At 43.0% G+C, this 27,746-nt stretch overlaps 1 protein-coding gene across 3 annotated transcripts in view; it reads right to left on the minus strand.

Annotated features, from left to right (window-relative positions):
- Window positions 1-1,650: 1,650 nt before the first annotated feature.
- Window positions 1,651-27,746, minus strand: part of NARS2 (asparaginyl-tRNA synthetase 2, mitochondrial (putative)) — a 50,671-nt gene continuing 24,575 nt past the window's right edge. For 2 of the 3 annotated variants that reach the window (XM_017735901.1, XM_017735900.1), the window contains 8 exons: window positions 22,353-22,485; window positions 15,431-15,529; window positions 14,957-14,994; window positions 13,095-13,161; window positions 10,944-11,081; window positions 9,761-9,858; window positions 8,147-8,173; window positions 1,651-2,376 (listed from right to left, as the gene is read on the minus strand). In XM_017735901.1, the coding sequence (XP_017591390.1) occupies window positions 2,232-2,376; window positions 8,147-8,173; window positions 9,761-9,858; window positions 10,944-11,081; window positions 13,095-13,161; window positions 14,957-14,994; window positions 15,431-15,529; window positions 22,353-22,485 (745 nt within the window). In that variant the 3' untranslated portion in view covers window positions 1,651-2,231. The remainder of the gene's footprint in view (window positions 2,377-8,146; window positions 8,174-9,760; window positions 9,859-10,943; window positions 11,082-13,094; window positions 13,162-14,956; window positions 14,995-15,430; window positions 15,530-22,352; window positions 22,486-27,746) is intronic. The other variant, XM_017735898.1, reaches the window with a different exon arrangement.

Raw genomic sequence — 27,746 nt, forward strand, 5'->3', positions numbered from 1 at the left:
CCTAGTTAACCTAGAACTTTTTGGCACCTTCCATTGTCTTCTTTTTTACATCTTGTTTTTCACCTGTCGCTGTTTGGCCCCACCTTGCCCATCAGATCTGGCATCTCACAGAAGGATCAACAACCTCCTGCTGATGCCAAAACCAACACAGGCAGCCCAGAGCTGCTGTTGGGGATTGACAGCAGAGTGGACAGGAGATGTTCTGCTATCCCCCCACTCTGTTCTCAGAAGATGGGCTTCCAGTTCAGGCACTCTCATTTACAGCGACTGTGACAGAATCAGTGACTAAGGACCTCAATAAGGACCCCTGCTCATTGCAAGTTATTTAGGGAACATGCTATGGATGGGGCTGTTTGGCAGCTGTACTCTTTCCACATATTTCTGCAGAGAGAAGTAATTCCAAAACATAAAGGCCAGCAATAACACTTAAGACAACATACTAAAGGAGAGATGGTCCAAATGCAGGAAGATAGTTGGGTGTCTGATGTAGGAACTTCACAGTGGTTTCAAAAGGAAGGCAGGTGCTTGAACTGTTTTGTGGAACCAGACTTGTCAACTCAGGGCTGTACTGGGAAATGCAAACCAGCAAACGCACAATTAACAGCCGCCTAATCAAGTGGATGAAGGAGACATGAAAAAGTCTTGATATGCAGGAGATGTCTCAGTGCACGCAAGAAACCCCCCAAAGTAATGACCCCATGGTGGATGCCTGCATGATCATAACAGGTAAAAACCCCAGCCACAGAGCACACCGAGACATGGCAGGTGCCACATGACATAAACAGGTATTTTTAGATACTGCAGGTGCAGTACTACACAGCCTTACCAGAGAGAACTGTGACTGCACTATTACCAGTGCAATGCTAGTTGATTGCTATTTTTCAATCTCTTCCATCTACTTGGAAAAGAAGTCTTCAGGGCTGTCCTGCAACCACTTCATGTAGTGTGTGCCAATTTACACGGGGTTCATCAGCAGTAAGGCCACTACCTTGCTTTTTCTCTTTATATACATTGTTTATACTCCAGCAGTAGTGGGCTCCAGAGTAGCAAGGACTGTGCAAATGACCATTTGCTGGATTGCAATAATTTGGAAGGGAAGAAGGATGCTGGAAACCCTCAATTCAAGTCCCAAATAAATTACTGGCTTCCAGTTGCCTTAGGCAAGTCACTTGGTCTTTGACAATAGTCTTCAAAATAGAAATGAGTATTTCTTTACCTGGCAAGAAGCTGAGAACATAAACCCATTAGAGACTGCCAAGGAGTTCAGATCTTAGAGTGATAAGCAATTACTTCATACATAGCAATGCTTGGGAGCATCTGTCAGTTGTTTTGCAATAAAGACCAAACTGCTTGGTCCGATGAGCACATGAGAGATTTTCTCAATAACAACAACAGAAAAGCAAAGCAACAACAAAACCCCACCATGAACTCCAAGTTGGCTCTGGAGAGATGAATGGATGAATGAACTCTCATCTAACTGAACATTTCTGTCTGCTATGAATGTGTGCTTTCTTGGAGACAGATACTTTCTGCAGAAGTTGTGCAACTAATTTGGTTAGACAGAAAACGAAACCTCTACCAAAGACACTGAAGGAAACTCTCTGATGCTGAGACTTACAGTTTTGTAACAGAAGAAGAAACCATACAGAGTTATAAAACAACCCAGTGTACATCTTTATTGATGATTCACAAAATCAAACATCAATTCACCAAACTCCCTCCGGCAGTTCTAATATGACATTGTTCCTTGCTAGGTTTGGCTGATTTTTTCAAGGTAAACAATATTTGCTTTTAACTTGGAGTGGGGAGAATCATGCTTTGCAGCAGCCATTTCATGACAGCAAGTGCATCACAGCCATGACAATATTTTAGGCCACACTTCCTTATTAGTATTTCACATAAAACCCCCTGCTACCTTCCAACGATGCTTGTTCAGTACTTCCATGGCTTGTACTAGTCTCATGAGAATCGTAACCCTTTAGTTTAGTGGGATTTATTAATAGTCCCGAAGTGCACTGAAGACACAAGCTGCTATCAAATTAACTGCCAGTGTCCTTCTATAATCTCACCAGAACATATGTTATTTTCAATATCCCACATTAAATTGACCAAGAGTTTCATTGATATAAAAATTATCTTGATTTCCCACTAAAACACACTCAGTCATATCCTGGTATGTTATATACACATAGTTATGCCAGCAGTTTTCTCCATGTGAGTCAGCTGCTGAGCTACAGGAGACAGGAGTGAGGAAACCTGGGGAAAGGAATAACATCTTTGATATTGTCAACTCCCAAGATGTACTGCAGGTAGCGTTCAAACCCCATTCCAAAGCCTCCATGAGGAACTGATCCGAATTTCCGGAGGTCTAGATACCTGTAATTCAAACAGACAGTTACACTTGCAGCACAGTTATGCTCATGCCATTAAAGTCAGCTTTTTATCTAAGGTTTTGCTTTCCATCTTAATTACTTCCCTTTGACCCTAATCACTGTGATTTCTGTGTTGGTCAGTGGTGTGAAGAAGCAGAATTGTGTTAGCAGAAACCCCAGGTTTGAACCCATTTAAACCAGCATAGCGATGCTTTGCCAATACCCTACAGCATATTTTGTTTAGGAGCAAGAACTTATTTGGGTATGAAGTTTGAGCACCATAGCTCTCCTCATATTGAAAACACCTTTGTAGTTTTAGTACCTAAAATATCCCTAGCAGAGGCATAAACCCAGGTTCCTACAGAATCACAAAGCACTTCCACTACTGGAGATGAAGCTCTCTGCTTGGGCTTGTCTAGCCCTTGCCATGCTGGTGTTGAAATCTGCCCTGCAAGTTCTTTCATTTTCTGTTTGCTTTTCAGTAGCCTAAGTCATTTCATTTCCAGTAATTTCTTCAGAAGCTTAAATGGGTCTTGCTTCTGTCTGCTCAACATTCCTTTTTTTTTTTTTCCTTTTAAGGTAATTATGATGGCTTTTTGCTATTATTTCCCCAATCACTCTTACAGACTGATTCATTTATTTCCATAGTAAGCCAGAAAAAACCCCTTGAACAAATCTTCTCTAAAAATGAGATCTGGAACAAGACATTTTGTTTTGCAGAACAGCAGCGGTTGTGCACAGAAAATTCAGAGAACGTTTGGAAGCAGATACTCCGAGAATGTGGGTGTCAACAAGATTATGATGGTTCTTCTATAGTTACCCATTTCCCAGCTGGACTGTGGCTGATGTGATACTGTATTTGCAGCTATAAATTGTCACCAATGGTTTTATTTTAATAGAAGTGAAGAACATCTCAGTGGGTCTATTGATTTGTGGGGCCACTTCTGGGATTGCTGAGGGCACAAAGTTATTCTGCTTTATATGAATGCACTAGTAGGAGGGGATTGAGCGACTCCAGATGTATTACTTGCTTCCAATCTCGGTGTATGAATATTTCATCATCCCAGTTAAAAAAAAAATCAAGTGCACTAAAATATGGATGCATATGTTTTACTACTTATGCAGTGGAGTAGAGGGGAGGGAAACACTGTGAAAGAAATTAAGACTGGATTGATTGCAATAAATGGCTTCCCAGATTGTATATACTGTTAATAAACTGCAAGGAAATATTATATTTGTGTGTATATATACTTACATATGTATATATGCTTATACATGTATAAATATGTAAAATATACATTATGTATATTTGAGTGTACTTGCTTGGACATCAGAACTTTCTGTATTTTAACAGAGTGAAGACAAAGTAAAGCCCATCATCACCCTTACTTGCAAAATAAAAGTAGTCTCCCACAAATTCTACAGCTGCAAGGTTGCCCTGTCACTCAGTTTGATAGTATGCCTTTCATACCATGAAATACTGTTTTTCCTTACAGCTCATTAACAGCAGTTAAAATTTGGGAAACCATTTATTACACTCAATCCAATATTCAGGTTTTTTCTTCCCCAGTGTTTTTCCCCACCTCTCCACTGCCCAAATAGCAAAAAGAGAAGCAGAGCTTACTTCTTCCTAGTAGCATTGACACACAAAGTACAGTTTGCAGGTTGAACAGGCGGCCCAAGAGTGGGACATGTTTTCTGATGACTGGGACCCGTGTGGTTTTCTCTCTGTGCTGCTGGGTGCTAGCTTGGCTCACTAAGGGTCGGTGTATGCACCCCACACCTTGTGATGAGGATTATGCTTAGGATATGTTGCACACATAGGCTGCGCAGCAGTATGGTGGTGGTCTTCATCTCTATCCACTTTACACAGACTGCTTTAAGAAGAATTTGTGTCTCTGCAAATACCCTGGAACTGCTCCCGTGGGAGCTCCGCTGCGTAGCTGTACAAGGGTTTGCAAGGAAGGTGATGGGCAGACCTGATGCTGAGGGTGGTGACTCAGGAAACAGGAAAGACCTCATAAATGTGAGGGATATGGGTGCTGGCCATGGGAGATCAATCTGACCCAGCTCAGGAGTGCTGAGCAGAACTGGCAAGCCAGCTGGTAACTACTTTAGCTGTAACTAGGAATACAAGTAACAGCATAAACTTTTGTGATGATGTCTGTAAGTGCATCAGCCTGTGCAAAGGCAGTTGAGACTAAGCCCAGCATCTTCTCTCCCTTTTTGCTGGCAACAGAGTTTATAAAGTCATTGTAAGAAGATGAAATAACTCAGCTTCTTCCAGAAGTACAATAATAATAATAAATTCTACCCTTGCTTATCCAGGACTTTGATCTGTATATCTCAAAGCACTTTGAGAAGCCATTTTGGCAAAAGGAGTGAAACAAAACCCATCAAAGTTAATGGAAAAAGTCCATTGAATTAAAATGTGCTGAGGATCAAGACTGTGAATCCTTTCTGATGACTGTGCATAGAAGAAGCAGAAGAATTGAGAAATTTTCCATTCTTCACAGATGAAAGAAAAAGTAACTGCCTGCAGATGAAGAGAAAAATCTCTTTAGGCTGGAAAATGCTCCCTGAGGTTTTCCTCCATTCAATAGTCCACAGACATTGGATGTTTCTCACCTCAAAAAGAGTTGTGAACTAGTCTAGCTGTTTTTGCTAGTAGCTCATACTTAAGAAGAGAGCTGAGCACTCCACTGGCAACTGGTGGACTGTACAGAATTATTCCATAGGGGAAATAAGTTTCTGTGACCCCAGCTAGCCCTGGTGTTCCTGTTCTGGACCTCAGGACTGGTAGGTCTTCAGAGATTTGAATCTTACCAAAGTGTGTGCTGTAACAACATCCCCCAGCAATGAATTCCAGGAGCTCATTACGTGCCGTGGTAGAAGAGCATTTCCATTGATCCTTTTAAAGATTTATATTCTTTTATCAACATCATGAGCTGTGTTGCACAGCAGGACACTATGAAGAGCAGTGCTCTCCTAGTGACCATTCATAAACAGAATGTGTTCTTTCCAGTCTCTTTTCAAAACAAATAAAATCTCAACCTTTTATACAATCCCCTTACTATACTGAAGCTTCTGTGGCCAGTTTGAAAAAAGTAAGGCTGAAAGAACAAAGATACCACAGTCCATGAAACTGAATATTCTGCTGGGGGTGTGTGTGTGTGTGTGTGTTGTGTGTGTAAGGAAAGAATCCCTGACTTTCTGCCTGCCTCTGTCTGGCCCAGCACTGTGCTCCAGTTTCTTCTCAAAAGAGGAGTAATAGGACCAGGTGGCTGCCAAGGACAGTGATGGGCTACCTGTTTTCACTGGGCTCTGAAGAAGGTTAAAGGATGATGTGAATGTAGTCACTGGCCATGGGCTGCAAGTGGCTCACCAGTGCTACTTTTCCCTAAGCCCGACTCCTCCTTTTTACCCTGCCACACAGGGACCCAACAGAACAACACTCTGACATTCAAGCTTCAAAGAAAATCAGAAGTTAAAGAGCCCAACACAGCTCAACCTTCTTCATTGAGAGCAGGAGCAGGGTCAAAACAACACAGTAACATCCACTTGAAGAGAGCAGACAACACCTGCTCTTCTACTGTGTACTTTCACCAGGGTTACACCAGAAGATCAAAAAGGTACCAGCTGCAAAGGGTTCTGTATGAGACAACTGTCTCCACAGAAGCACAAGGTGATAATCAGAGTAAGGAAAGCGGTGCCTAACACATAGGAAGACTGTCTGAAACCCTGCTCATGCTGATGGCTGTGGGAACACATTGGTGATTACAAAGTACCTGCTTTGTTACTTTTAAGACGGCACGTGGAGGCTGCAAGCAGGATCAAGTCCCCTGTTCACAAGGCAATATACTTAATACTCCCTGGTCACAGAGAAATCAAGTGAACTCCCAGAGTACTCACATCACTCGACTTTCCCACCTCATTTCCACAGACCTCTCAGTTTAGCCAAGATCATCATCTATAGCTCTGAGCTATTTTCTATCTACAATTCAAAGCAAAAAGTGTGAAAATAAGATAAAATAGCTACAAAGTCATGCCAAATACTACTCCAAGTCATATTCTATATGGAAAGAAACCTGCACAACAGCAAAGATGTAGTAAACTGAAGAAAACTCACAGCGTTTGACCATGTCACTCTATCTATTTTCTGAAAAGCTTGCTAAAACGTAGGAATGGCAAGAAGCAGAGCAGTATTTCAGATCATCAGTTGCCTCTGCCCTACAATTCTCCTACAAATAAGACAATCCTGAAACTGTCCTAGAAACAGTCAGACCCCACAATATCCTCTTGCTTACTGGGGCAAAGAAGACAGGTAGAATCAGAGATATAGCAATGGTTAAAGAACTTCAAAGAGATCACATTCAAAAGTCAGCAAATATTATATTTAAAAAGGAATGACTCAACTGTTCTTCCAGGAGTTTTTGAGCCAGCTTTGGAGACTCAATTCAATCACTAAATTGGAGGAGATTAATTTTAGTCTCTCCTGCCACCTCCACTGAAAAGATGAATGCTGGCAAACCACCCACCTGGCAGATTTTGGACTGCAATTCAGAAGCATCCAGAATTACTACTGTCCTGCACCTTCCTAGGACACCAGACCCTGCTATGGCAGAGAGTTAACAACAGCTTTCATCTTCTCCAGGAAGTTACATTGTCTGTGATGGAGCAGAGGGAGTAAAGGAGGAAAGAGTCTCCAAAACAAGATTACAGCAGGAAGAGTTTCCAGAATGTGATCACTACACATCCCATGAGAATGCAAATGGGTGACATGCAATGTCCTAATCTTTTTCTGAGGGAAGCATGAGGCAGGGCTGTGCGATCTTAGTAGTGCTGGAAGGCTCTACCATTGAACACCAAACTTGCTTGGGCTGTATCTCAGTATCTAACCCCACAATTTATCACCCTTGTTCAGGATAACCCTTCCCTCAGATAAAGGGATATGGTGTATTCTGGCCCACAAATACAACAACAAAGGAAGAAACTAAATTCACCATGTTTGCACGTGGATGATATGAAGATCTGCCATACACTGGTCTGTTCCTCAGTCATTTCACACGGTGGAAAGGGGAGAGTGAAGAACCTATACCTTGCTTTCTTTCAAGGTGGCCTTCCTAACGATCAATCCAAATACTGCAGAATATTTGAATATACTCTTCTAAATTTAAAATTCTCTGCACCAGCACTCTCTCAGTAGCTATGACGAAGTATATGCCAAGGAACAATTGTCAAGAGGAACACTAAGAACCTTCTGTCGTTTTAATAGGTTAAACTTTTAATTCAAAGGTTGATCTGTCTCCTTAGAAGGGCAGTTTTAATTGCTTTAACTGCTTTGCTAGGGAAGATTTTTTGACTCAATTGCCCTGTCAATTGCTAAGGGAGTTTTTCATAGACCTGTTAAAGGTCACAAATTGCTTGTGGTTCTGTAACCTGTTTATCTCGTGCATGGTGGTCAGAATCTACCCAACTTCAAACACAGCCTAATGATTTAATATCAAAAATCATTATGGGTTGTAAATTAATCCACCTCATGCAATCCTTAGAGGAATGACCTGTGCCATGACTGGACAAACTGCAAGCATAAACTAAGAAGCATTAGATTAAACTTTGTTTAAATGAACTGGCTCTTTCATTTAGACTGGCAGTGATGGCAGGGCAACAGGGCCAAAAAATGTTCCCTCAAGAACAGGACCAAAATTTTATAAAAACAGAAAACCCCAGCTGCTTAAATAATCTCAAAAGAAGAAATAGAGCTTGCATCTTACCATTGATAGGCATCTGTGAGTCCTAATCTGTGAAACAAAAAGAAAACCCCCTGTAAGTAAAGGAACAGTTATTCTGCACAAGCAGCACTTGCCTGGAAGAGGATGCTACAAGAAAAGGGAAAGTCTGGTGAATTAATGCCTAAGGAGACAAGAATCCTGTTCTTCTCTCTAAGGTTATGCTGGTTCTGCAGGAAATAGAATTCAAAGGTCTAAAGTATTGGGGCTCAACAAAATCAGATCCTGAGGACTCAAAATTGACAAAAACGTGAAAGGAGGTGTGACTTACTGAAGACACACCCCATTTGTATCTTGAAATGCTTTCTGTGACTTTCCTGACAAACAAGAAAGTCTGGCTTGAAACTCCACATGGACCATTCTCTTCTTCCTGAGGACTGTGGACTCAGATACTGGCAAAAAGTTTTGATTGAAAAAGTGCAGCAGGCAACACTGTACTTTACATCAATTGAAGCATCCCTACCTCAGAAAACCTACAGGGAGAGTAGCAGGAAGCACAGGGAATATCATTATCCTATACTAACAACAGAGAATTAATGTTCTGGTGATTTAACTGTCCTGTGCCTTTTGGATTCATTATGCTGAAATAGATTTTGCTCTTCTCCACTGACTAGACCTGTCTGTGTGAGCATGTGGCTGATTTAAACAACAAATTAATTCCCAATGTGCAAGTGGTGTTACTCTGGGATTAACCTTCCTCCAGAACTACATTGCACAAGTGTATGACTGGCCCAAACAGAAGTGTTCAGGTGCTGGATGGGACTTTGCACAACCTGATCTCATGGAAGGTGTCCCTGCCCATGGCAGTGGGGTTGGAAGTAGATGGTCTTTAAGGTACCTTCCAACCCAAACCATTCTCTGATTCTACAAAATTTTTGAACAATCAGATAGGATACAGAGAATAACTGTCTATGGAGAATTACCCCATGTATAACATCAATAATTGTTAATTAAACAGCAGCTTTGATATTCTGACATTGAAGTTAGCCTAAAATTACCAAAAGTAACAAGATGCTGACCTAAGGCAGCAGGGAAGGAAGGGCCCACATGACACAGTATAGGTCTTGGGCAGTTTCAGTGAAGTTTCCCATGAAACTATTAGCAAAGAACCATATTCTCTGAAATCAGGCCCATCACTGAGGCCAGCTGCATCACAACTGGCAAAGCTTCTGACCAAAACTGCAATTCCTCAGTTACACAACGTGATGACAGATATCTAAGTTCTGTATATGTGACAACTTCCACCTTCACAATCCACTTTCAGCCACAAAAACTGTGAAGAAAAGGCTCAAGGATGAAGTCTCCCACAGCAGACCCTGCTCCAGACAGTCACAGCAGAGCTGAGGCATTCTCCTGCCCTGGCCTCTTAGCATAAAGAAAACTTTTCTTCTCTGGTGAGCTAAAACAGAGAGGCCCTTTGCACACCTACAACAGAAGCACAAGAACCTACTCAGATAAATTGATATCACAGAGACAAAAATAGGCTTCTTTTAAATACTATTAGCTGCCCTTGCACTCCTCTGTCTTGCCAACCACTGAGAGCTGCTGAAACACTCTCTTGGTCAGGCTAGTCTCCTGTCATCTGCAGATTTTCCATACCTCTGTAAGCGTGATTTGAGGAAGGGCAGTCGCTCCTCTCTCAAGCTGCCTCCACACAACTCCCCTACTCCTGGTACAAGGAGATCAACAGCTGCAACCTTCAAAGAAAGAAAACTAATTCAAGTCATGCCACACAGTGATTAGCAGAACAGTTGACACTGATGGTTTTTCATAAAACCCTACTGTAATTCTTCCAGTGTCCAGGACACTTACATAGGGATATGCACATACCTGAGAAGTCTCCTGTTGACAGGAGAAGGCTGGGAGGAAATTTTGCAAGGATAAACATCACTAATCTACAGAAACCTAAATGATAGCAGTGATGTCCCAGATTGAGGACATCAACTGCAAGTGGTTTGAACTGAATCTCACCAAGTTACTCTGGTGACACCCTGTGTGAGGCTATAAAGAACCCAACAGCAGCTCAAAGACAGCAAGACACACGGGCAAGTTTTCTGAAGCCCTGATTCCCTACTCTGATGCTGCAGCTTGTGTTCAGCCCTTTCTACCCCCATTCCTTGAATGGATATGGAAGCAATGGCACTCATGTGCTGGATCCAAGTCTTAGGATCCAAGTGTTACCACTTAGGCTGTTAGGTTTGGGCTGTCTGTCTTCTCTGTTTTGTCTTCTAGGGTTACTTTTCTTATCCCACAGCTGAAATGTTGCTAGAATTAAAGCCACTGAAGCCACAGTGGTACATGGTGGAGTAGTTGCTCTGTTTAGCACAAGCAATGCTTCAGGTTGTCTCAGTTCAGTTGAGAAATCACAATTTCAAAGCAGGAGACTTGATAAAGAGCTTACTTCTTGTGCCTATCTGCTATTTGAGTATTACATGGATGCTACATTTGGATGACGAGAATCACAGACTGCTTGAAACCATCCAGTTCTAGGCATTTCACCTAACAGTACAAAAGTTTACCAGGAAAAGAAATAAACTATGATAAACTTGTCTGAAGGAAACTAAACAAAAAGTTAACACTATCCCAACTCCAGAATCTTCCTCCTCCTGTTGTTCCTGCTTTGGGTATTTTTTCAACAACAGGAAAAAAAATGGACAGGATCACCTGATGGTCATATCTTATCTTGAACTTCTTGAGGGCAGGCCCAGCAGATGATGTCTATCAGTAGGCCAAGACATGTGCCTAGACAAAGAAGTGGTAGAGGTGTGACCCATGGACTCACTGTGTGCTGAGGTCCATCTTCATTGTCCCGCATGTAGAAAGGTTTGAGGTCATATGGGTAGTTAACCACAAACACAGGAACCTCACCACAGTGCTTCACCAGGTACTTCTCATGTTCCGTTTGGAGGTCACAGCCCCACTGTAAAGACAACAAAAGGGGCCTGGGAATCTGCTTTGGTGCCTCTTGACCATGGCAAGAGACCCAGCAAAATCCCTGTACATATAGAGAGATGTGCTGCTTCGAGTAACATGAAACCAAGCAAAGCAACTTCTCATACAGGTCACTGGGAAGTAAACAGCTTCACAAGTTTTCAGGCAGAGCAAAGCATGGAATATAGTATGATTTAACTTCACAGAACAGGGCTAGATCGTCCCTGCATCAAGCCCAAGCATCTGGTCTCAAATCAGGAAAAATCCCAAATGAACAACCAAAACCCGCAAACCACACTCTGCATACCTAAAGGGAAACAGGCACCTATCCGAGGCCAGCTTACTTGACCCAGCAAACCAGCCTTCTTTCAGTATTACCTTTGGTGTATAGAAAGCAGCTCTCCTAGGCTGATTGCTCTCTTCCCTGCTGTGTCCTGTTACATGCTACATTAATTCTCACTTAAGAAAACCTAGCATCCTATTAACCACTTCTTTGTCATCAGAAACCTTGTCATTTGCAATGCCCCTCACTTTTCCTTTTTTCCAGGGATGTTATAAATCCTGTGGCTTTTGACTTGAGACTCCCAGTCTGTTTATAGGACGTGCAAAGAATATTGGGGGAATGGAAGGGGAAAAGTCTAACAGACCTCCCCCAGACCCTCTTCATACTAAAATATCCCAAGTTTTCTGTCTCAGATCCAGGTAGCGCAGATGCAAGATTTGAGGTTCTACACCCACTTGTGCACAGAGATGAGACAGTTACACAACTGGCTATGAGGGTGGCTTCAGCCAGAGGGTTATTTTCCTCAAAGTATCATAATAAGATAATGATTAAACAATATACACATAAGATGAGCACCACCACAAATGCTGTCCCATACTGGAGTGTGTGTGTGTGTGTTTGAAACTGGCCAAAATAAGATTTTTAGAAAACCATAATCTAACAGCTTTGAAAGACTAGCACGTTACTGTTTTTCCCAGTCCACGTCTATGCTTTGGAAAGACAAGGGATTCCCTTTACCTACATTTAGAATACATGGTATTTTGACATGGTATTGGTTTATTAATCCTTGTCAAACTTTCAGTGCTATCCTCTTATCTTTCCTTTTTTTGAAAACTATTACAGCAACTCTTCTTAGAGGATTGCTACTGAATCTGCAACACTCTCAGCACTACTCACATACAGGAAAGAGAAGTGCCTTTGCTAAAGCCTTGGTCCTTCAACTGCAATCTCATCACTTCCTTCCCTCAAGTGTTACATGTTCTTCTGCTACACATCTCACTGCTTGTATTGCTCCTGTTTCAACCCCAAAGGACAAAAAGTTACACCTGATTTACAACCCAGCAAACAAAACACCCCAGGAGGCAAATAATCTGTGCAAAGTAACAACTTTGTGATATGAGAGAAAGTGCTGCTTTTCTGGAGAGCTGAGGGTGGACAATCCCGTGTGCCACGACCTTCCCAGAAAGAGTGTCCTGCAAGGAACAACTCCTCCAGGGGCCATGGTTGGCTTCCCTGGGCAGCAGGTGATTTCAGCAAGTGTAGTGATTTCTCAGCTACAGGTGATTCCAGCTCTTGTGATTCAGCTCTTTGTGAAATCACGCGAGGCAAACTCGGGGACAGAGAGACAGGAGCCTCGCATAGCAGTTCCACAGAGGTGGCTTTTATTGTCCAGCAGCCCCTGTGAAGGGGAGGCCAGGGATGAGAACTCCCTCCATCAGGGCTTGGGGACAGAGGTCATATGGGGAAGGCAGGGGGTGGGGTAGAAACCAACTAGCCAGCTGGGTACAGGCTATTATCATATAGAAACAAGGCATGCTGAGGGTGGTTCACTTTCTCGACATGACCCAGAGGAAGGTTGCTTATCTCTGGGGAAGGTCTTCTTGCCCTCAGGCCTCTCTCCTCCAAGGGAGTGCAGAGGGCTCTTGTGCCAAGGGCTCCCAGCCCTCCACAAGAAAGTTCAGGCTTTACATAAGGACACACCAGCTGGTAATGACCTACCTCTGGCTTGAAAGTGAAAGTTTGAGGAGCTTGCTTCAAAATTTCCACTGCTTCACTGTAGGAAATTCTGCCAGAGGAAGAAAAAAGTCTTTAAGATAACTATGAAAGAAATAACAAAGTTTTCTGGCTAAGTGCCACGCTGGAAAATTAAGGAGGCATTTCCCCACTACCATGCCAACTTGTGTGTAATGTCAGACTTCCCAGCAATGCTTCTTTGGACAGAAACCAAAAAGCATTTTATATGGCAAGAATCCTATGCTTTCCTATGCTTTGGCTACATGCAGGGCAGGAAGTGCTAAGCTCTCAACACTTCTGCATTATTGCAATGTTGCATTTCAGTCAGAAGTGAGCTCTGCAGAGAATTGCTTCATAGAAATCTGTGGATTTTTTAAAAGAAAACAGTATGTCCTCATCAGCATAGCTAGAACAACATAGTTCAGGGTGTGTTAGGCAAAAATAACAGCCCAGGGTGCAAAGGGCTTGTAGCTCAAATGTTTCCACTTTACTTTGTAAAAACCATGCGATTTATGTACACCACTGTTTCTCTACTTCTCTGGCAGATTTGAGAGCAGATTCTCCACCAATTTCCACCAGCACAAAAGAACAGCATCATGGCAAAGCAAACAGAAAAAGTGCAGTGAACAATGCTCCAAGTTTGGTAACTGGAAATCAAGACTCACTGGAAGATAATGTGGCAGCCAAGTTTTCCACATACCAAGCAAAATGTTGTGGACAGAGAGAAGAAAGAATAATAAATGATCACAATAATTTCATCTTTGTATCACCACCTAAATCCAACTAAAAACCAAATTCCCTAAGGAGCACTCTTTACACCCTGTTACAAGGTTTCACTAAACCACGGAAGGCTTCTGGAGGAAATACCTCAAGAAGAAATATATTGCTCCACATGTTTGGGTTATGTGAGGCCACAGACCAAATGAGGTATTTCACTGGCACACGTTCAACACATGTAACCAATGTGTGTAAGCCAGGAATACCCCAGACCTGCCAGCAGCTGATGAAGGGAGAGACAGAGAGGGAGAAAGGGATGGTCTGACTCTCCCTCCTTTTCCTTGGAGCATGGGAGAAGCTGGGTGCAACTTTGTCCTTTCAGGAACATCAGTTAGGTCCAAAGAGAGGACTGAAATGGGGAGATGGTAACTTCACTGAGGTGTCCCCTGGTGCTCATGCAGGCAGAGGCACTGGGGGGATCCATGATCCTGTTGCCCAAGTGTGGCTGTAGCTGCTTAACAAGATAACCAAGGTTGGGATGAGAACCCCTACAATGTTCTGTGGGATAAATGGAGAGCTCCACCATTTGAAGAGACAAGCAGGAGTAGGGAGGACGTGGCACTCCTGGGGGCCAGTGAGGGACACCCAAACCCTTAAGTTCTTTAGCACTAACAGAACTGGGATTAGGAGTTACACAATCAATTGGGAATAGAAAACCAATTGGGATTTTTAAATAGCATAAAATACTTTCATAAAAAGAGAGCCACTGGAGTCAAAGTGTGAATGAAAGCAGAGCATCAAAGCCAAAACCAAGCAAGACTGTGAGCAACCATTGTGCAGGTACTGTGAGCAACCATTGTGCAGGTACATTGTGCAGGCTGGAAGGAGAATACTCTTGAGGATCTTGTTCAGGGGAGCAAAAGCCAAAGGCCAGCAGATTCAGGTGTCAGTCTCATGCAGAGATGAAAGGGTATACCTGACAAACAGTAAAAGGGAACTGCAACTCATGCTCTTTTAGAGACATTATGCTAACCCAGAAGACACTGAGTTGTGAAAGAAAAAGAACATATACAAAATAGGAACTCTTTCCCCAAAAGCCCTCTGCAAGATCATTTTGAAATAGTACTTACATCATAAATTTGTGCTTCAGTATTTGTTCCAGCCTGCCCTTGGTCAAAACAAGAAAAACATAAACATGTAAAGCTACCCTTAAGGGTTCAGGGGAAAACTCAGGAAAGTGATCTCCCTCTACAGTGCAATTTGTGGGACTGCTTTCTGATCTAGATATAGGTCAAAATCCATTCCTGGCCATTCGGTGCTAAAAGGGTACCCAATTATTGAAACTGCTGATTCAGAGGCTGCCAGATGAAGTGAGAACTACAGTCCTACCACACTTGCTACCAGCTACACAAAGTTGTGTGTCCTCTCTCTGTTGGCCTGAACAACCACTTAAGCTCAAGCTGATATTTAGCTTTTTACACTTTCTTAACACAGGACAACACAGTAAAAAAAGAAAAAAAATTAAAAAAAAATAAGCCTTCCCATAGCCAAGAACCCCAAAAACACAGGACAGGATTGCAGTTCTTTCCTGTCACATGCATTACCTTCTGTGCAGGAGCTATGTATTTATGAAAAAGCTCAACATCATGAGGACATTTGGAGAGCACAGTGCTTGTCACTGTCTTGAAGAGATCTTCCATAACCTAACAGAGAAAAAAGGAATGCATGAAAAATGAACATTGCTTAGGTGTCCCAGACTATAAATGAAACACAATACACATCAGCCAAAGGGTACAGAAGGAGCTTCTGTCCTTCTGCATGGCCAGACTGCATAGGAGGGAACCATCTTGCTAATGCTCCTAATCAGCAGGCTTGCTTAGTAGCTGAAGATGACTGGAATCTTTATTTTTGCTATGGGTTTAGGGCTTCAATGTCAGCTGATGGTCTCAGTATCTTCAGTCAGGTATCTCCAGCAAAATAAACCACAGCTAAAATATTCAAGCAGCAATCCTGGCCAGCCACAGACACATGTTACAACCATTTGTGGCTCTGGTCTTGACTAATTGTTAGTGAGGAATCTGTCCTGTGATGAACAATTCCAGATTTATGCTTTGTTGTTAGAAAAGGCAAAACCGAAGGAAAGAGAATAAACATGTAGTATGTGGAGCAAACCCATCAAACAGATCTCAGCTAGGGAGACTCCGTGCAGTAAGGGCAAAGATGAGTAGAGAGCTAAAGCAGAGGACACATCAATGCAGGGATGTTTGAGAAACTAAAAAGATGTGGTTCCATTTCCCTAAACTAATGTGGATTAACTAAATGACATTATCATCCAATTTGGATGTACTTATCCAGTAAAACGGGCTTCACTCATTAAGAAATTAAAATGCCATTAAAAGCCCCCATATGGGATGCTACTGCATTTTCATCAACCCATTTTCTCTTTTGGTTGAGCAAAGCATCCAAGCCACTTGCTATTGTGCAGACTATGAGTTCCCATGGCTCCCTGTAGTCTTACACCAGCACAAAGCAGGTAGTTGACACCTGTGGTATCAACTGATGATCGTCCCACCTCTTCTTCAAAATCACCCTCCTATTCTCATTTCCTTTGTAAGAACAGAGCAATGCAGCTGGGGCTGCACATCATCTCAGCCTGGGATGGGACAAGGTTTTTCCTAACAAAAAGCATCTCAAAGTTCTGGCACATTCCTGGTTGGTCTTTTTGATGAGCATAATAACTGCTTTATTAATTGCAGATGATGCCATGAAGATTTTTTGCCTTTTCTTTTACACCTTTTTACAACTTCTGTATTCTTAGTGCTTTTTGCCTTCATTCTTGGACTTGTTTGTCAAACTAGGAGACTAAACATTTTAGAAGCTTCGTAGTTAGGGATCAGTGTGCCCCAGACCCCAAGGTCCTCTCCAGAACACATTCTGTAAACCAAGATAGAACCATCCAGGGGAAGGTTCCTTGGGGAGGAGGGCTCATTTGAGCCTCTCACTGGGCAATCTTTGATAGATATGCTAATTAGTAAGACATATAATGTTATACCAGATCTATTGTGGGTGGGTGTGCATTGCTGTGTGCATTGAGGTGCATTTGACCTAAACATAGTGCACCTAAGGATCCTTAAAATAAATACAGAGGTAAAATCCCTTTTTCCCTTCTAACAGTGTCTGACTCTTGATTTTAAGACCAGGAAAAGGCATCACAGAGTTGACAGAAGTGAAGTTTCCCCTAATGATACCTAGGTGAGCAGCAGCCCCTAGATACCACAAAGCCTGTGACTGAAAAGATGAACCTGTTGTTCAGTCAGCAAATCTCAAGAAGAAGAAGCAGTAGGTCTATGCCTTAAAAGGAACCAGATCTTACAATGTAAGAGGAACACAAGGCACAGAAACAAAGGAGCTAGGCTACTGACATAGGCAAGATGAGATTTCAGGCATGTTGTTCAAACTTATGTTTAGAAGAACATCCTTCACACTTGTGCCAAGCTGCTGAAACACTGCTCTGTGCTGGTGAACAACCTCTGCATCCCACCAGCCTAGTGAAGCAAAGCAGTCCATTTGGACTCCTCTGGAGCCAAACTCAGACTCAAGACTCCTGCATCAACCTGGGCCCTCCTTTTAAAAACGGGAAGATGCAAATAAGGGAACAGCATTATCATATGCAGATGAACAGTTTTACCCCTCCTAATACTCACAGAGGAAATGAAAAGCCAGCACTCCTGCTGCTGAGTGGCAAATAACCAAACAGTCAGCTTTGAACTTTCTTCAAAGTAGCTAGAAAAAGGCTTATGCAAATGAAATTAGAAAACTTCTTGGCAATTCATCTGGTTTCACCAGGCAGAGACGAAGGGATTTTACATTAAGCTTCCTCTTTCTAGAAAATGAAAGTATCATCTGGTTTCAGAAAAGCATGTTGTTTAATTAGCACTTTTTTTTCCTCACTGTGCGATAAAGTAACAATTAGGTTCCCACAGCACTCAACATAAGCAGCTTCCTCTTGTGGAAAAAAGATGTGGGTGGTATGGGAAAAACAATCTGAGAAATATTTCCAGGTTTGAGACTGAGGTTTTATCCTGGCAAAAAAGACAGACACGTGGGTCATACACTGGCCTCCTCACTGCTCTTATTTATGACAAATGTGTACTAGGCACAAACAGTAGATGGAAAAAAAGAAAAGGAGGGAAAAAATCATTCAAACTGAGAATTTATGTCTTTAAGCAGAGAGTATAATGAAGGACTGCAAAGTAGGCTATAGGAAAAATGAGTGCAGAAGTGTAACCACTGGCTTGCTGGTTTAAGGCAGCACATGAGTTTGAGATACAGGTGACTGGTTTGAAGACACTCTGGAAGAAACATGTTTGACAGGAGACCTATACAGGGAAAAAGGCACTGGAATCACATCAAGTAGCTCATCTCACAGGTGGGACTCCAGATATCCCAAAAGTCCAACAATGTGGTTGCTTCACAATGGCAATGTGGAAACTGTGCTGGTAGAAGGGCAGGTAAGGACGACAGAGGTTAAATCTTTCTCCCTTCCTTCAACCCTTTTAGTCCACCTCTTTTGATTTTCACTTTTGAAACTTCAGCAGTATCAACCTTGGCCTTCCCCAATGTTGCTCTGTTATTTAATGGTTAACAGTTCAATTTTGATTAGGAGCAGCTCCCAAGGGTATTGCTTAATTGTACCCTGGATCTTTTGATACTGCAACTTACCCTCTTCCCAAATAAAATTATGACCAGAGTTGAAACAGAGCCAATCATCAATAAAGCAGCAGTAAAAGTCAGCAGCAGCAACTGAAGATGCTGTGTACTCCAAGGAAGTTCAAATCATCATTTTTATTACATAAGAAAAATTGCATGACCTGCCAGTAGGATTTTTATTTATGGATTTACCTGGGCATGCATATGAATGCAATGTAGATCACAGGCTACTTACATATGAAACACTCACCAGTGGCCCACAATTTGTTGCCTCCATGCTTGCTCACACACACTGTACATGTGTGCACACACACACACACACAGAGGGGAGGATTCACATCTGGTCTTGGTCATAAAATCTTTTCTCTCAGCAACACAACCAACAGGTCAGGCCCTACTCTGGAGAGATGCTGTTGCTGTGCAAGGAAGGAGACTTGTCTGCCAGACCACTGCTCCACTGGCCATTGAAGCTGAATGCTGATAAAAGTTAGGGAAGAGAAAAAGCCTCAGCTATGGCAGCTGGATGCCACCTCAGACAAGGCACCTACAGTCCTGTAGATACCCCAATGTCCCTAAAGAGTGTTGTGCAAGATACTTAGAACAAACCTCTCCATGTGATTACCAGTGTTTGCTCCCTCAAAACTGCAGCTAGACTTGCCCAAGTGCCTCAGCCTTGGTACTGAAGACAGAATGCTGAGTGTAAGCTAGTCTGGAAATCAAATCACATACATCTTTTAGATGCAAGCTCTCTAAAGCTGACACCCAAAATCGGTGCTACTGATTTCATTTCACACCTGACCTCCCCTCTGTAAAATGGAGGTAACAATGCTCCATGTCACTTGGCTGTAATGACAGCAAATTAATTTTGATGAAGTACATAACCAGTGGAAGACAATACTTCTGCCCTCAGGACAGAGCTCAAATACTGAGTGTTAAATTGTATTCTTCATCTTAAAGAGACATAGTCTCTATCCCTTAAAGAGACAGTGGTGCTAGGACGTGATCTTGTTAAGGAAGACTAACACTATGCATAAACTCCTGAAAATGCCCTCAGGAAAACTTCCTTCTGGCATTTCCTAACTTTACAGCCTAAATAATGTCTTTTTTAGTAGCATCGCTTTGTATGTGCTTTTGATGAAATTCAATAATGACTGTATCATATAGCCTCTCTGAGACTCCATTAGTGTCATGAATGAAGGGGGATCCTTTAAATCTACTGCAGTGCTGAGACAGTGGAATGAAAAATAGAAGACAATGGCCTACAAATACAACTACATGACACAGCATTGAAGAGAGAGGGAGAGACTGATAACAGGCATCTCAGGGAACAAATGAAACTGGAGACCTTGGACCTCCAATTCAGGTACTGGAAGGCTGACACCTCTGGTGAGTCCAGACACTTCCAAAATTGGACCTCTTCCACTGCTACCTGACCTTCTTCTAAATCCTTCTCTTTCTCATCCATTTTGGAGGAGAAGTACCTTGGGGCAACCTGGCCCAATTTCTTAACTGGACTTAAGGAAAGAGGCTACAGAAGTCCCTCCTTAGATACCCTTACATGCACCCTGTACACTAAAGCAGAAATACTATCACCCAGCCATGCAGTGTAAAGTGCTGCACTGAGCACATGGGACTTTCCACAGAAAGCATTGTGAAACCAGTATTGTGAGAGTTGAAGCTTCTTTGTAGCACTAAAACATGTTTTGGCACAGAACAGAAATTTAGATTGCATGATTAAGACACGTGAGACTTCACAAGAACTGTGCTACTAATTTAGGAATAACTGAGCACTACTCTGTGCAATTACAGTGGGGAAAAAATGCTGCTCTAAGATTTCAGGCTCTTTGTTCCCAAATACATGTAACTTGGTTATTAAATCATCTTTTTTCCTTTTATTTTGTAAGGAAAGCTATGTTTCTTTTGGAGCTTTGGCTGAAAGATCTCAAGCCTCATAAGCAAATGGCAAACGTACATCTTTGTAGCAAGGCTCTTTAAAGATGTGTATAACCAAATACTTCAAGACGTCCATGAAGAAGCTGAGCATTCCCAGCATGCAAACTTACTCAAGTGAGAGATACTTAGTCCAAATGTTGAATAGCAATTTAAAAAGTAAATTTTAAACAATCCAGCTCCTTATGTGAGGACAAAGTTTGGATGCTAACCCTGGCCAAGAGCCCCCAAGGCTTTCAACTGGGCGTTTTGCACTGAATAAAGAACTTGCAGATGACAATAAACAGACAAAACACCCGACGGGCAGATACGTAAGGGAACACTGAATTTAGGTCAGTTACACCAGGAAAGAAACTTAGGGCTTTAGAGCAACTGGCAGGGTTTTCTGTTGGTTGCGTTTTTTTGTTTGTTTCGTTTTAAGAGAGATTGCCCAATGATTTAAAAATAAACAAAATGGGAACTCCACTTCTGCAAGTAAGAACACCAGAAAATTAAGCCTGTTGCAATACAAACTCACTATGAGAAATGCAAAATAATGGCTACTAGGAGACTTCCTGTTATAGGGAAAGCTGCTTGTAAAAGACTTTGGGACAGAGGGAAGATTTAAAAGAGAGCACAAGCTGAGACTTCACAAGATACTTAGCAACAACAAAGGCAAAATTGAGGGGGAAAGTTCCGCCTTTCACTACAAATAAAAGCCCTACATATTCCAAAACAGTTCTCAAATCTAATTCTCTGATTGTCTGAACTGGCTGTTTGTACTTCAAAAGCCAGGAAATCAGGGTTCTCCACACAAGATATGTTGACTCTGTGTTGAAGGGCTCAAACACCACTTAACAGAAGACCCTGCTTATTATACTAGATAAAAGCAGTGAATATTTCAACTGGCTCCTGATTACCTAGAGAAACAGAGGGCTCAGGAATTAAGGTGTGTACACATACATAGGCTGTGCTTTACGAATGCTGTTGTGGAGAAAAGGAGAGAGAAGAGGAAGAGCAGGATGCTATTCATAATGGAGCACAGACTCCCAACAGGTCAGTCCACACAGCCCAGTGCCATCCAGACATCCCAGATTCAGAAGCAGCACACAGAGCATGTCAGCTCTGCTCTCAGGCCATGCTGATTCAGCACTGTATATGACCCATGCTGAAGAAACCACCACCTGGATGTTATTTTATAAATCTGCAGCCAGTGCCCCAGGTATTTTTTTTATAAGGTTATTTCTCCAATCGCTTTCCACAGAGCTTATCTGATAAATGAGAGTGCGTGTGGATGTTTACTCACAAGTCCTACTGGGTATAAGCTGGCTTATGCTGAGACTAGTAAGGTGCATTAGCATCCCTCATGTGGTTAAACGGCAACTGAGAGATCAATCCTGAAAAATCAAAAGCCAGCTAAGGATTTCCTCCAGTCTTCCACTAAAGCCACAGTGAACAGTGTATGCCAGAAACTGTTCTTCCTACTTGAGATTTCAATGCAGATTTCAAGGAGGCCTTTACAGAGAACACCAAGGGACACACTGCTTAAACACTGCTCATTCAGTGGAAAGGTGCTGAACATTTTGAAAGGGAGACTGCCACTTTCATTAGCACTATTCAAGCACATTTACGTTCCCTGGCAATACAGCAACTTTGGAGCTTCCCACTCAGATGAGGGCTGTGTGCACCTGTATCTTCCCTTCCAAATCCCCTTTATGGCCTCATCTCTGCTGAGAAAACCCTCCTCCTTGGGAAATACCTGTGCAACCTCTACATGGCTCACACAAAGTGAAAGGAGCTGTGACCTCAGCTGAGGGCAGGGAGCACAGCTCAGGGAGGAGGTAGGAATTCTGGTACCACTCCTGCATTAACATCTGGAGTGCCCACCTGCATGATGTCCTGAAGGCTTTCAGTGAAGGACAGCTCAGCCTCCACCATATAGAACTCTGCCAGGTGCCGGCGACTCTGTGAGTTTTCCGCTCGGAACGTTGGGCCAAAGGTGAACACGTGAGTAAAAGCCCTGCAAGGCAGCAAGAAACAGGTAGGTCAGGTCCAGCACACAACTGAGTCTGTTACACCTAAAGTCCTCACTTTTCTCCCAGCATCTAGAAACAATCATGTTTCCAATTCATCTTCGACCAGTTTAATGGCACTGCTGAATAAGCTGCTGTTCCTGTTCTGTTCCTTCATGCAGGCATGGAGAGGGGTTATTCACAGCTCCAGATGCAGGGAGGTTGCACACACACTATTCACCTTTCTCTGAACACAAGTCGTGCTCAGGACACTTTTTGTGACTTTGTGGGAATAAAACCCAACATTCTGCAGAACCACATAACGCGAGAAGCACCCAGATATTGTACCAGTCACGCTCTCCTCATCCACGTGCCTTTACATTTCTTTGGCTGCAGTGCCTGACCTTCATGGGTGCTGTGAGACCCCAGTGCTCAACAGAGCAGAGTGGGCCCTGCTGCTGGAGTTGTTGGGCTTGTGAGCACTGAGGGGTGGCCAGTGAAGCCCAGCAGGATGGGAGGTCTATGGCGTGCAGTCCCCCTCTAGTGGTAAGACAGAAGTTCATTGCTCAGAGAGCCATCGAGATAAAGAACTCGGCTCTTCCACACAGCTAAAAATGGTTCAGCTGAAAGGGGTCCCTACTGCACAGAACACATCTGGGATAGAGGTTGATGCTGAAGCAACCAATGCATTTCCTATTATGAAGCCATTTCTCCAGCCACCTTTTGAGGAGTCTATTTAAATACATCCTCTCTTGTTCTCCAGTCATGTCATGCTGTGTTTCCACTTCCTCCATGAGAAACCTTCCTATCAAACACCAACACACCTTTAAAAGTTTTGATTTTATGTGGGAAGCTGCACTCCAAGCAATACCTTTTACACTGTGGCCTATGAACACTTGGGCTCCTGGATGCCCTCAAGCCAGTGAGAGGTTCCCAAATAGATGCTGTGACATCTGTGCTTCCTCTCATGCTTCATGGGAAGATAACCATGACTGGGGAAGAGAGCAAGCTGCTTCAGAAGAACCATGAACTGGGCAGCTGCTATCTTTGGTACATCTTTAACTTGATGTTATTTTTAGCTCCTAGCATGTAGGAGAAAAAGAACCCGATCGGTAGAGATTAACCACAGTCTGACACTCGAGAAAGGATGCATGCTAATTGCTGGGGCTGCCATTTGACTTGCGTCTTGATCTGCAAGCTTTCAACTTAAAAAGGATGTTCACTGAAGTTTCTGAACAGGCTAATTTTGTTAAACTGAAGTTTAAATAAACAAACACTACAAAAAGCAGCATTTTTCCTTTGCCCCTTATGGAGACATCTGTGCTACAAATAAAAGAACACACACATTCTGCTTCACTCATCTGTTCCCTCATGTCACATGTTGGTTAAAGGTTATGATCCAAAGAAAGAGCACTTTTTTTTCCTTGAGTTGCTAGTAGTAAACACACCAGAAGAAAGTTTCAGGTCAAGACTCTGAATACGTAGCCTGCCCGTAGATTTCTTTTCCCCGTGGCTCTCTTTTCCCTCATCCAAACAACACACCTTCTGTCTCCACTTTGCTCTTGTACCTGCACTCTCATATATGACCACAGCACTTACAACCAGCTAACTAGATTTTGCAGCAAACATCTTTCTTCAAGCATAATTTTCAGCATGACACTTTTCCCTCTGCTGCCTTTCTCACTTGCTGAGATGTTACAGAAAACTTCTGCCACTCTGTCATCCTCCTTCAAGCTGCCCTTTGCTGTAGCATCTACAAAACCTCAGCAATGTTTAGATAAGCGATGTACCAAGACTATTACTCACTGCACAGGTCATTCATTATTATATCATCAGCTCCTTGTGATCCCCCATCTGTAGCCACCTGTTGTCCTGGGTTATACAGAAATTCATGTTCTTCCTCACACAGCTTTTTGGTTTGTTTTTTTTTTTTCCCCATGTTCCTAACAGCACCTGGCACAACAAGGTCTTGGATCCAAAGCGTGAGAGCCTCGACTGCTATAGCAAGACAAACAACAAGTATGAAACAATGAGTCATGCAGTCAAAATCATTTTATGTTTAAGGCAGAACTGGTCAAAAGCTTTTGTTTTCCAGGTTGCAGATGATGGCCTACAGTGGAAAACAGGAGTTAGATGCAGGTTCTTGCTCTACCTGTCCCCATGTTTCAGGCTTTTGCTAAAATATTTCAATTTGAGGCCCTTCAGTTAAAGAAAGAATTTTTCCTAAATAAATGAGTATAGTCACAAGTTCAGTTTGTGACTGAGCCAGGATCAGATACAAGATGAAAGTATTTTGAAAAGCTTGCAATTGCTGAAGTACTCACTCAGGTCTGCACAGTTTGATGTGCAGGTCTCTAATGTCTCACTGACATGAAGGCCTCAAAGTAACACTGAAAGCTAAAGCGTGACACCAGCTGGCTAGCAGGAGATCCTGTCCCACAGGGCAACAGTCTGGCTTCAGGGAGAGACATTTCTCAGCAGCTGTCCAGGCACAGGCACTGACACATCAGTTACTGTAGGTTACTGTGGCAGAAGGACAGTCTCCAGCAATGCAGGCTACTAAGACCCTTTTGAACTGCACTTACTTCCTACTGATCAGCAGCCCAAGCATGATGACTAGTTACTCATCTTTCAAGGGGCTTGCCGATTGCAAGATACCTAAAACCAATAAAAATTAAAATAAACCCCATCCTCTTACTGCTTCAAGGTGTCAGCGATGGTCAAACACTTCATAGTCAGAGATCAATTTTGTACTGCAAGAATAAAGCCTCTCTGTGCCCAAGACAGAGCTTTTGGGGAGAGCAAGTGCAGAACAACTCTCACAGGAATCAATTTCTGTCTTTCCTCAGCTGTAGGCACTTGTACACTGAGAACCCCCTACATTTACAAAACAAACCATTAGCATGGCAACTCTACGGACTATCCCGAGGTGCCCATCAACAGTATGTGTAAGGGCTTTGTGACAGCTTGTAGAATCTACCATTGCTGGAGTTAGCTCCAGCAATGGTGTGGGGCTGAATTTGCCTGATCCTTGAAAGAAGGGAAAAACAACACTTCCCCTCCCCCCTCATCAAATAAACGCCCATCTGCAGGGAGGGGAGGAATCATTCATTTCTCAGGCTAACTGTAAAGGGAAAAGACAGAAACAAGTAACTGTGAGAACTTCACCAGAATCATGGGACCCTGGCAAAGGGAAACTAGCCAGATGTCACGCTGGCAAAGCGATCAAAGGAGCGCAGTAAATGCAAGTCATCTGGTAACAGCAATGTAGCACTGACCAGAGGCCTGGACACAGGCATAGGCTAACCTATGACACAGAGAAACACAGCTAAAAATACAGTCACTGTTATCAGCCCCGTGTGTGAACATATACAGTTTAGTGTGCCCTGCCACTCAAGATATTAAGCGAATGCACGCTGTAAAAACCCAGCATTTATTTGTACTTCATCTGCTATAAAAAATGTATCTGGGATTTGATACAGTATCACACTGAGCACGTACAGATATATCAGAAAAGAGGGATGGGAGCTGACTCTGCTCCGATTTCGTGGTACTGAGAGCAAACCCAGTCATTTTGCTCTGGGTGCATTCAGCACCTAGCACAATGGAGCCTCAGTGCAGGGCTGTGACTCCTGTGCTCTATGATGTAAATAATCAGTCATTTAACATTCCCAGACCTCTGCAAGACTTCCAGCATTTAAAAATAACTTGAAAATTCTGGCTAAGTCTCCAAAAGTGCCTAGGTCAGTTCGGGTTGTGGGCACTCAAGAGTCTTTAAAAAAAAAAAATCAGTAGTGCTAATTCCTCATCTCCAACAAAAGCATACACACAGGAGAGGAAAAAAAAGCCCACTAATCTGTTGAGCCTTTTTCCTTAGCCATTACAGGCAGAGCAGTAATGTCTGTAACACTGTCCTTGTACGTGCTACCACAGAATACAAGAGAGGCTTTGAAATGGGTCCCTTTGCAGTCAGCTTTGCCCAGATCAGAGCTCTGGACAGCAAGCCTGAGTGCATTTATGCAGTTCACAGGCGCTGCTGGGATCGACACCACAAGAAGGCACAGAGCCACTTAATTAATTGCTCCCTTCCTGTGACTGTATTTCACTCTGCCCAGTTCTCTGGGAAAATTCGAGAGCTTAATGTGGAGGCCAAGAGAATATCCCCAGCACTCCTTCCGACACACTGAAATGCATGAAAAGGCAGGGCCCCATCCTGCAAAATGCTGAGCTTGCTCGCCCCAGCCCAGGGAAGGGCCCAGCCACTTTCAGCTACAGGCTCCCAGGAGTCCCTTTGGACACCGAAGCAGTACCTGGAAGCGTTGCTGGGGCATAGCCATCCTCTGCACGGATGGTGGAGGCTCGCTGTTGCACAGGCCACACTTGTGTTCTCCACCCTAAGATCAGCCACAAAGGGAGAAACTTCCCCCCTTTCACCTTTATTTTACACACTACTAAAACAGTCTCCAGAAGCAGCCACCTTTGGGAGCTTTCTGCCACGCAGAATGAAAGCTCATTTCGTCTGAGTTCGCTGACACTTCATTATAGAGGAAGTGATAGAAACCAATAGAGAAGTAAGAAGTATCCATACCCAAAGCTGCTTAAATCATTCTTTTAATTAAACTCATGCAATGTTTGTAGGCCTCAGCATCTCTGCCTCACTGGCAACTTTTACGGTGCAATCCAAATAGAATTAATTGTGCTGATGGTTCCCAAGCCAGGAATGGATTGTGCCCATTTTCTGAGCCAGGACTCCACAGTGCTACCGAGGCAATAAAGACTTATTTGTGCTGTTGAACCAAGGGGATATAACTCTGAACAAGGCTATTAATCAAGAAGGTGCAATCCCTGCACAGTCAGCTTACAGCCAGTGCCAAGGTCACACCACACAGTAGTGACACAGCTGGAGGCAGAAGCTGGTTCCTGTGACTCAGGGCTGAGCACTAAACCACACCAGTACACACAGGGAGCAAAGATGTTTTTCAAAACTTCATCGCCCCAGTGATTCCTACTGTAAGCCATAAAAATACATTACCAACATGGCAGAGGGGGAACAATTCATTTCCATGGTGCCCTCACTGTCACTCCAAAATACAACACGTCTTTGTAAACACAAGTATATTGATTACTCTGGCAAGGTCTGCAGGGACGAGTTAAGCTGAACAGTGACTTGTGCCAAATCTCATCTTTGGTCATGCCAAATGAACACAGTATGTGACCCTTCAACACAGTATGTCCCCCTGCACCATAATCCATCAACCCCTCTGTGCCA

The sequence above is a fragment of the Corvus brachyrhynchos genome, unplaced genomic scaffold (genome assembly GCF_000691975.1).
Source record: "Corvus brachyrhynchos isolate BGI_N302 unplaced genomic scaffold, ASM69197v1 scaffold44, whole genome shotgun sequence".
NCBI classification, from domain to species: domain Eukaryota; kingdom Metazoa; phylum Chordata; class Aves; order Passeriformes; family Corvidae; genus Corvus; species Corvus brachyrhynchos.